Source organism: Podospora anserina, chromosome 2 (assembly GCF_000226545.1).
Source record: "Podospora anserina S mat+ genomic DNA chromosome 2, supercontig 2".
NCBI lineage: Eukaryota > Fungi > Ascomycota > Sordariomycetes > Sordariales > Podosporaceae > Podospora > Podospora anserina.
This window is the reverse complement of record NW_001914858.1, coordinates 1,938,912-1,948,981: the sequence shown is the minus strand read 5'-3', so window position 1 is coordinate 1,948,981 and position 10,070 is coordinate 1,938,912. Positions and strand designations below refer to the sequence as shown.

The window sequence follows — 10,070 nt, the reverse complement described above, 5'->3', positions numbered from 1 at the left end:
CCCCCCCCCCCCCAAGTCCCCATCGTGGGTAGGTTGGTGCCTGTCCCCAGTTATTTTGTTGTTGGTCCTTTTGCACTTTTGGCGAACACGACAACCTCATTTCTTCCCTCTTTTGCCTTCTCTCCCTCTTTCGCGGGATCTCTGGGTCGTTGAGTATTTTTTACTTTTTCCGCTCTGCCGCCGATAGGAGAGCAAACGCGCAACGCGGAGAGAGCAATCTGGGAAAACACTCGTTAAATTATTTTCTGGCTGCCTCCTCCCCACTATCAATCACCACCGCCGCCGACCAGACGAGTATTACACCCTCCCTTACGTTCAACGCGCTTCGCATCGCAAAAGTTGTCTCTCGCTTCCCCTGCGCAAAAGGTTAAACCTTAACGACTACCCGGAACCCGAAAGCCGATCTCTTTTTTGCGCCCGCGCGTGCGCCCGGTACCGATTCCGCCCGAATAGACATACAGCACCCCCGGATCCCCGGACTCGATGGCCGCGGCCAACAACGATGATGATGTCGAGAGGCAGCAGTTGCACCCTGAGCCTCAGGCGGCAGAGGCCGAGAAGCCGCGCCCGACGACGGTTCAGCGGGGAGGATTACACCCCATCTTTTACATCTTGTATGCATTCCCCAGAGAGACGTCATAGTAGGCGGCGCATGTCGTGAGGGAACATGAGGACTGATACTGGGATAGAGCGTGGATTTTCTTTTCCAACTTGACGATTCTGTTCAACAAGTGGATGATTGATGGGAGGGGGTTCAGTACGTATTTCTGTTCTACATCTCTTCCTATACTGTGAACGATGCTAACCTACTCGCAGAATATCGTACGTACAACCCGCACTGACACACTGAATGAATATTGACCCCCCAAATCCAGCCGTGATCCTCACCTGCTGGCACCTCGTCTTCGCAACCGTAGCAACCCAAATCCTAGCCCGCACCACCCACCTCCTCGACGGCCGCAAGAACATCAAAATGACCGGCCGCATCTACCTCCGCGCCATCGTCCCCATCGGCCTCCTCTACTCGGCCAGCCTGGTCTGCTCCAACATGGTCTACCTCTACCTCTCAGTCGCCTTCATCCAGATGCTCAAAGCTGCCGCCCCCGTCGCGGTCCTGCTCACGGCCTGGGCCTGGGGGGTCGAGGAGCCCTCGCTCAAGCGCTTCCTCAACATCCTCTTCATCGTCGCCGGCGTCGGTCTCGCTTCCCTAGGCGAGATCAACTTTTCCATGGCTGGTTTCCTGTTCCAGGTTGGGGGGATCGTGTTTGAGGCTATGAGGTTGATCATGATTCAGGTTTTGCTGAGCGGGGAGGACATGAAGATGGACCCGCTGGTGAGCTTGTATTACTACGCTCCCGTCTGCGCGGTGATGAATGTGATTGTGGCTATTGGGAGCGAGGCGAACAGGTTTGACTTTGGGGATGTGGGGAGGGCGGGGGCGGGGTTGTTGGTGCTGAATGCGATGGTGGCGTTTATGTTGAATGTTTCGAGTGTTTTCCTCGTAAGTCAATATCCCCCCTTAACTGTCCAGCACAAAGATACTAACAACCACGTAAAGATCGGAAAGACCTCGGGGCTGGTAATGACCCTGACGGGCATCCTCAAAAACATTTTGCTGGTCATCATCTCGGTCATGATCTGGAAGACAAACATCACGGCGATCCAGTTTGTGGGTTACGCCATCGCCACGGCAGGGTTGGCGTATTACTCCCTCGGGTGGGAGCAGACGGTTGCCATCTCGGTCGGTGTCTGGGTGTACGCCAAGAGCTTGTGGGAGAGGGTGGCGGGGAGTTACTCGCCGCTCAGCCAGGGGGAGGGAGGAGGAAGTCAAGAAGGAGCGGGGAGGTTACCTGCTGCTGTGAAGAGGGCGTTGATCATGGGGTTGGTTGTTGTGACGGTGGTGGTGCTGGTGGCTGGGTTCCTTTATGGGAGCGGGGGGCCGGCTACGGGGCCGGTGTCGAAGGAGGTGGAGGAGATTGGGCAGGGGGCATAAGTGATTTATTAGATTAATGGGGTGGTTGTTTTCGGTTTTGGGTTTGTTTCTCTCTCTCTCTCTCTCTCTCTCTCTCTCTCTCTCTCTCTATCTCTCTTGAATAGGGAGGGGTTTGAATACTGTAATGATGTATGAAAATTGGGGTAAACTGGGCTCTTTTCTTTTTTTGCGTTTATGTTTTTATGTTTATGTTTTTTTGTTTTGTGTACAAGAGCCAGGGAGCTGGATAAGGGATCAAGCCTTGACATTTCAGAATCAGCGTTTACGTTGTTCTTTTCACGTTACTGCGTTGACACGATTTCATTGTACATATTCTATCCCATTGCCAAAGGCATATATGATGCTGTGAATCATTTTGGTTCCTTTCAATTTATGTCCATAGTTTCACACATCTCAGAAATACAAGTACATACAAAACATCTATTACTCTACAGGGTATATCGGTATTCTATCCAGTCCCTCCCCCTCACTTCCCATTCGCCGTCCGTCCGCCTAGAGAAAGATAAACAGGCCTATACTCATCCCTCGCCTCCCCCAAAGATCATCACCGCGAGCATTCGTTTTCTGAACCAGTTTTCCCACCACCAGTTCTTGCGGCTTCGCCGGCAGACTTTAACCCCGGCTTCTGCTCCGTCGCCTGTCACGATCCCTGCGGGTCCGGCTCCTGTCCCTATCCCTATCCCGATCACGACTCCTCTCGCGATGTCGGCTGCGATCACGGTCTCTGTCCCGACTTCTGTCTCTGCTCCTATCCCTATCCCGTCTGAAATCCCGATCTCTGTCCCTGTCTCTGTCGCGGTTCCTGCTTCTGTCCCTGTCCCGGTCTCTCTCCCGGCTCCGATTCCGCGACCTGCTCCTCCTCCTGTCACCCCTGCTATCATCTCTTCTCCTGTCACGGTCACGGTCACGATCCCTATCCCTCGGCCTGTCCCGATCACCATCATACCTATCCCCCCCCCTGTAATCCATCCTGTCCCTCTCTCTATCTCTGTCCTTCCTGTCTCTGTCTCTATCCCTATCCCGATCCCTATCCCGATCCCTCTCCCCGGGTTGATACCGATCGCTATTCTCCACCCGCCTCTTCACAACCTCCGGACTCCTCTCCCCCGTCCTCCTCCCCTCCTCCAGCCCCTTCTCCCTCGCCTCCTTCTGCGCCGCAAGATAGGCCTTAGCTTCTTGCTCCCTCTTCTTGACCTCGGCTTGTTTCCAAGCCTCCTTTTCCGTCTGGTTGAGGCGGGAGGGCGGGCGGGCGACCATGGAAGCCGGGGAGCGGGACCGGTCTCGGAGGTGGAGTTTGCTGCCGTCTTTTTCGTCTTTATCGGTGGCAGTATCCTTCTTTTCACGCTCTCGGCTGCGGTTGCGAGAGCGCGATCTGTCTCGTCTATCTCTGTCTCTGTCGCGGTCTCTATCCCGGCGATCACGAGAACGGGAACGGGTTCTGTCACGACGGTTGAAACGTAAGCGAGAGCGAGAACGATCGCGGCGGTCGGGTCTAGAGCGGGGAGAGCGGGTTCTGTCGCGATCTCGGTGGCGGGAACGGCTGCGGTCCCGCCTGTCGTCTGTTCTGGCTGTCCGAGGCCGGGAGCGGCTGCGCTCGCGGGCTTCTGATTTGGCCGGTGTTTCTTTTGGAATGGCCGCCTCGTCCTTTCGCTTGGTGGGGGTCTCCTCGACCTTTCGGTCGTCTCTCCTGTCATCACGCCGGTCGTCACGGCGATCATCCCTCCTCTCATCCCTTCTGCGTGAACGACTTCTGTCCCTCCTGTCATCTCTCCTATCTCGCACTCTAGACCGACTCCTTCTCCTGGAACGACTACGGTCGTCATGCCTTGGTCGCGGTGACCGGGTCCGAGGTCGTCGACGGTCATCGTCCCGCTCCCTGCTTCGTTCCCTACGAGCGGGCCTCGAAGGACTCCTACTCCTCCGACGCTCCTTTTCGGCTCTCGGCTCGGCAGGTTTAGCATCTGTTGACTCCTTGACGGCAGGCGCCGCCTTGGTCTCCACCGCTTCCTTCACAACCGGCTCTTCTGGCTTTTTAACCTCGGCGGCAACCTTTGGCGAATCTCTCCGAATGGGATCGATGGCCGAAACCGGCTTTGACTTTCTAGGCGGTGGGACCAGTACAGGGTCGATCTCCAACTCGGGCTGCTTCGGCGCAACACGCTTGCTTTCCCTGAGAAGATCCGCAAGAGCCTCCTGCTCCAGGCGCTCTTGCTCCTCCTTCGTAAGCGGCTTCTTGACCTCTTCGGTTTTCCTCTCAGCAGAATGCTTCCTAGACCGGTCTCGATCACGATCTCTGTCTCGGTCCCTATCCCTCCCCCTGTCACGGGATCGATCACGGTTCCGACTCCTGTCACGGTCCCGGTTGGACCGATCACCCGACCCTCGATAGCTGTCATATCCAACCTGGATCCGATCCCGTCGTCGGTCCCTATCCCGACTGTCATCACGTCCCCGGTCCTTATCCCTTTCCTCTCTTTCTCTTTCTCTTTCTCTTTCCCTCTCGCGCTCTTTCCGTCTCTGTTCCCTCTCCTCCTCCCTCTCCCTCTCCCGCTGCTCCCTCCTTTCCCTCCTCTCCTTTTCCCTCCGCTCATCCTCCTCCTTCTCCTTCTTCCTCCTCGCCTCCCTGGCAGCCCTCTCCTCCTCTCTCCGCTTGGCATCCTCCTTCTCCTTGATCGCCCTCTCCAACTTCCTCTTGTTCTCCTCTATCGCCTGAAGCTCCATCCGGACACGCTCATTATGCGCACGGCGCGCGGCTGTCTCGGCGGCATACTCCTCGTCAGTCTTTGCGCCCAAGAGCCGTTCCTTCTCCGCCTCCTCATCTCCTATCTCAGCACGACGGAGCTCGCGAAGTTGGGTTTCAATAGCGCCCCGGTTGATCAGCTTGCTGATCATCTCCTCGGCTCTCTGATAAACGCCCGATCGATCGAGCGCGCCATCGATAAGAGCGGCGGCTTTGGTTCGCTCGAGGGTTAGTAGCTGGGCGGGGTTCTTTTCGATTTCTCGTTCAGCGACTTCAAGTATTTCTTTGGTGATCTCGGCTTCTTGACCCTGTGAGGCTGGGTTAGTCGGAGAGCACCCCAGGGGTGGTGGGAGAGGTTGTGAGGGATAGTACGTACTTCGAATTCTTGCCATACTTCCTTGCGCACGGCATCATAACCGCCCTTCTTCTTGAAGCTGTGGGCTAGGCTGTCGATGGTGGCTCGCTTGACTTGTGACAAGGGGAGATCGGAGGCTTTGAACTTCCTCACGACTGGCGGCGCGGGCGCTGGAGGGGGGGTGGGAGCTGGCGCATCGGCCATTGATGCGGTCGCCATGATTGCGATGTAGGTTTGATTATCGTTTAACGCGCGCTCGCTTTCTGTTTCGTTGTCGCAGCACAGAGAGGAAGGAAGGGGACACCGTTCACCCAGTCGGTTGAATGGGCACCGAGATTTTTGCTCAGGGCATTTCCAAAGTCGGGTGGAAAAAAGAAGTCGCTTTTCGAGAGTTGGCTGGAACAAATGAACAAGTAAAAAAGACGCAATAGCACAAGGCAGTTAGTTGTACAACAAACAAACTTTTGACAAATGCAACGATTGGGACGTTCAAGAAATCCAGTCGCGTCCAATTGCTGCGAGTGACGGGGGAACCTTCAACACACGCCAGAAAGATTCTAGTGGGGGGGCGCCTGATATCTTGGCGTTGGCAGGGGTTGAATGCAAGGGAAAGAATGCAACGACAGGGATTCCACAAGCCATGAGAGCACGAGCCACTTCCAGCCTTGCAGTTGCTTGCCAGGTGGGACCGAGCTGGCACCTGGCAAGCAGCAAGCAACGTCAGTCGTGATCCCGCAGTGGGTGTGCGCAGCAGCAGCCAGAGTCAATTGGAAAAGCTTCAGGGTTTGAGGGCAAGCTACCCAGCAACACATCCCATCCTCCTCCAAGAATACCAGCGTCGCGGGCCGGGAGCCACTCACCTTCACACACCTCCTCACCCACCATTACTCCGACACAAATCAACCAAAAATGGTCTCTAGACTCGTCTTCTGGACCGGCTTCGGTATGGCCCGATCCCAAGCTCCCAATTTCTCAGCTATACGCAACAACAAACTAACATGAGATTTCCCCTCCAGGCCTGGCGACGCGCTTCTGGCAGCTCGGCATCGAGATGCGCCCATTTTTCCACAGAAAGACCCTCTGGGCCTACCCCGTCTTCGGCGCCGTCGGTGCGAGCTTTGGATACTGGCTGGAGGGTGTGGATCAGAGACAGACACAGCTCCTGGAAGAGCGCAAGAACGCCATTCTGGAGAAGAGAGCGAGGAGGGCAGAGAGGGAGGCTGCGGCTGCTGCTGCCAGCCCTTCGGTTATCCAGGCTTAAAAAGGAAGGATAGGAGGGGGTGATGGGAGTTTGAACAGACAGGCAGTATGATAGAGGCAGGAACGGCGAACAAAACAAGTACATTTTCACCTTGAATGGTTCACAAACGAGGCGGCCACGGATTGGGAGCTAGGAGGTGAGCTCAGCGTATAAATTGGTTCTGTTCCCACTCTGGATATCATTCACTCTTCCACGCATGAGTGGTTTCCATCTATTCCCAAGCTACAGCATTCAAACCCTCGAACAAATGCACCAGGCTACACTATCGTCAATGCTTTTCGTACGCCGCTGGATTCCCTTGCGCCTGCCCTCCAGTTTGCCCTCCAGGTAGTGCCAACTAAGCAATCTGGGGATCTTCCCGCATCCGCAAGAGCGCCAGGATAGCCTGGGCTGGAGAATTACCACCCCCGCTCTCAAACTCTGTTACAACACCGCTGATATACTTATCTTGGGTGTTGTCGTATAGCAGCCGGAAACACTCGGCGGTATTCCTTTCGGGATCGATCTCATTGTAAGTGAGCGCGTCCACCGACACACGCTCTCTGTCAAAGTTGATCGTCTCGCAGAGCACCGTAACCTTGGCACCGGCATTCTGACCCGCCATAGCAACATCCGCTGTGCCAGAGGCAGCATTAAGCGACCCGTTAGCAAAGATGGCCTCTCCGCCGAGAATGACGTTCGTAGCTCCCGCAACCTTTGGCCGTAACCCGCCCAGATTTGGCGAGTAGAGCACGTTGATCCCCGCCTGACGAAGAGTCTTGGCCAACGTCTGGCCTCCACGCTCATACGGGTCGTCAATGATGGTAACATCAAACGTTTTCCCAATCTCCTTGGCCTTCAACAGCGTCTTCTCGACCAGCCTGTGCCGGCCATATGTGAGAACCTTCTCCCCCTCCTCAATCAACCGGGCAGCATTCCTCGCGATCAAGTACTCGGCCAGCTTGATGCGCTCGTTGATCATGGTGTCGATCCACTCCAAAAGCTCCTCCTTTGTCTCGTCCTCGGGGTCGTTGATATCAAAACTGTTGATCTTGGTCTTGAGCAGTCTGATGGCATTGCCCATAGCAAAACACATCGGTCTGCACTCGGTAAGATACTCGATTTGTGGGTTGAGGACATGCGGCACAAGATGGCGAGATAACGAGTTCCCCTTGGGAGTCTCGTAGGATTCAATCACCTGTCATCTCGGTCAGCAAGCTGGCTCCAGCAGCAAATTATCCATAAAAGACAAACCTTCTTGAACGCCAACAACGTCGCCTCAAGACGAGAGATACTATCCTTGATAGCAAAAGCGGCCATCTGCTGTCCCGCCACCAACACAGCGGGGTCCACGTCCTTGTGCGTCTGCGACAACTGCACCCGCTTCGCCATGGGAACATGGCTGAAGCACTCGGGAATTCCGCTCCTAGCATCTTTCTCCTTCTCGATCAGAGGGCCCCCAATGGACGGCCGCCGCCCGCTCATGGAGCCCCGGTGTTGCTTGCTCTGTGGTGGTTGCCCGTCCTGCTTGCCCTTGCCTTTCCCTGCCTCCTTTGCCGGAGTCGCCGCCGCTACCGCCGCCTTGGTCTCAATGACCTTTGCCCGTCTGGCGGCCTTCTCAGCCTTCGCCTTGGCCTTTAGTTGCGCTGGGGTAAGCTTCTCTGGGTTGGCGGCCGCGGCGGGGGCAGCAGCCGGGGTTTTGGCGGGTGCTGAGGCAGACGATGTCTTTGCGTCCTGAGGGGCCGGAGCCCCAGCTGGAGCCCCGTTACTCTCGGTGGCCATTTTGCGTGTGGGTGGTTTTGGTTGTTTGGTGAATGAATGCAAGCGGGGGACTTGACGATGGTGGGGGCGGGTTGCGCCGCGATGTAGAAAAGTTGAAGAAGCCGGGTCTGACGTCGTGTGAGTTCTCTTTTCGGAAGATGAGAAAAACCTGAATTTTAATTGGGCTTTGGGGATAGAATCTGTCTTTGATTTTTGTGTCTCTGGGTTTTGGGCGCAAATTGCAGTCACCCTTAAGCTTTCGTCAACCACAAATTTGTGTCCTGTGAGATTGAGTCACAGGCGATGGAAAATGGCTGCGCGATTGACATGAGCCTGGCAGAGCACCCCGCGCCCCGCATTCTGCGGGTTATCTCTCCAATCAACAGCCAGAACCCCTGCTCTCTTAGCTCAGAGCTTAAATGCCCGTTCCCTCCCGTCTTTATGGTGCCTGAATGCATCCGGCCTTTGTCTTGATCATAAGTGAGTGGTCATGGCCTCATTAAATGTTTTTACATGTCTACTATTGTACATTTGTGCCAAAATTATACATACTGTCGACCGCTATGATTAGCTTCCAGCAGTATCCGACCTTTCCTGACTTTCAGCCTCCTTTTCTTCCCCAGCACTCTCATCAGCCGTCTCTGGCGAGCTCTCCATCCCAGCAGCGGCAGGTTGAGCCTTGGGAATCTTCCCCTGCAAAAACAACAACTGCGTCTTTCCAACCTGCCCCTGTCTCGACTTGTATTCTGTCGTCCCAGGCACCTCCTCCAGCACTTTAATCACCTCACCAAAAACCTGCTTCGCCTCCTCATCATTCGCCTTCCTCTTGCTCTTCTTCTTGGGATGCATCATCGTAACCTCAACCCTATACCCCTTCTCCAAGAACCCCTTCAGCCTCCTAATCTTCGTGGCCAAGTCATGCGGCGCCATCGCCCAGTTCATCTCAACCTCCTTTGTGACAATCTTGACCCCATTCTGCAGCTTCTTCTTCTCCGCCTTCATCTGTTTATACGCCTTCTTTTGCTCGTCCCCTTGGAGAATAATCCTGCAAATAGGGAACGGGCGGCCAGAATGCGGCTCTGCAATCTGTTCGAGCGCGCTCTTGTTCAAGTCTAGATTCCGCAAGACTTCGATCTTGTCTTGGGGTTCGCTGAGGGTGCCATCTTTGGTGCGGATGACGACCATATTGCCTCTGATGTTGTAGTTTAGAATCCTGCCATCGGTGACTTTTGGCTCTCTTCTGTCCAAGGTGGGAGATCTTCGAAATGTTCCAACTGGGAATCTCTCGGTTTCTGGGCTTGCTCGCCCGAAAAAGGAACGTTGCCGCGATGGTGTTGCTAATGAGGGCAATAAAAGTCGCTGAAGGTGCGCGGGGCCGGCGATGGGGGCTGCATTGTTGAGGAATACGCTTCGGATGGCTGCGGCCGAGCTGAAAACACACGGTGAGCCCTTCATTTTGTCGGCTGTTTAAGGCTGAGGTTGGAAAAGTTGAAAAGCCCAAGGATGAGGTTCAACATTTGCGCCGTTACTGGTTTCCCATCGGAGAATATTAGCCAATCATGAAGTTGCATTGGAGCTCTCACCTGCAGCTACCACGGCTAGCAACATTGGGGGGGCTTGGCATGACCTCTTCGTTCATGAATGCTCAACTTCCAATTAGACGGCTTCACTTATGGTCCCTAACCCCGGTGTGAGAAGAGGACGATATCGCACTTGTTGTCAGTCAAAGTTCAGCGATTGAAGGAGTTTCAAACGATCAACAACTAATGTCGAGTCTCTACCGGTTACGAGCCATTACCCGGCCACACAACCTCTCACCTCACAGATCACTCACCCGGCTCTCACTCACACAACCACACCCATTCAGACCCTCACCCATCTCACCAGCACAGACCAACCTCTCACCACCCCAACAGTCTTACAGCACCACCACTACAAGTCCCGAAAATACCCAACCCCAACATCAACACCGCCAGCAAAC

At 55.1% G+C, this 10,070-nt stretch overlaps 5 protein-coding genes across 5 annotated transcripts; 2 read left to right on the top strand and 3 right to left on the bottom strand.

Moving 5' to 3' along the window:
* Positions 1-877: 877 nt before the first annotated feature.
* PODANS_2_5170 (uncharacterized protein) lies at positions 878-1,993 on the top strand (the record flags this gene model as incomplete). Its single annotated transcript, XM_001911243.1, has 1 exon — positions 878-1,993. A coding segment is annotated over one exon (1,116 nt), but the record flags the coding sequence as incomplete, so codon positions are not given.
* Positions 1,994-2,605: 612 nt separating this feature from the next.
* PODANS_2_5160 (uncharacterized protein) lies at positions 2,606-5,307 on the bottom strand (the record flags this gene model as incomplete). The annotated part of the gene is made up of 2 exons (XM_001911242.1): positions 2,606-5,041; positions 5,128-5,307. 2 exons carry the CDS (start codon positions 5,305-5,307, stop codon positions 2,606-2,608), a joined length of 2,616 nt encoding a protein of 871 aa, XP_001911277.1.
* Positions 5,308-5,997: 690 nt separating this feature from the next.
* Positions 5,998-6,349, top strand: PODANS_2_5150 (uncharacterized protein; the record flags this gene model as incomplete). The annotated part of the gene is made up of 2 exons (XM_001911241.1): positions 5,998-6,031; positions 6,105-6,349. The coding sequence occupies 2 exons, from the start codon at positions 5,998-6,000 to the stop codon at positions 6,347-6,349; spliced, it is 279 nt and encodes a 92-aa protein (XP_001911276.1).
* Positions 6,350-6,686: 337 nt separating this feature from the next.
* PODANS_2_5140 (uncharacterized protein) lies at positions 6,687-8,110 on the bottom strand (the record flags this gene model as incomplete). The annotated part of the gene is made up of 2 exons (XM_001911240.1): positions 6,687-7,526; positions 7,583-8,110. 2 exons carry the CDS (start codon positions 8,108-8,110, stop codon positions 6,687-6,689), a joined length of 1,368 nt encoding a protein of 455 aa, XP_001911275.1.
* Positions 8,111-8,656: 546 nt separating this feature from the next.
* On the bottom strand, positions 8,657-9,544 carry PODANS_2_5130 (uncharacterized protein; the record flags this gene model as incomplete). Its single annotated transcript, XM_001911239.1, has 1 exon — positions 8,657-9,544. One exon carries the CDS (start codon positions 9,542-9,544, stop codon positions 8,657-8,659), a length of 888 nt encoding a protein of 295 aa, XP_001911274.1.
* Positions 9,545-10,070: the final 526 nt, after the last annotated feature.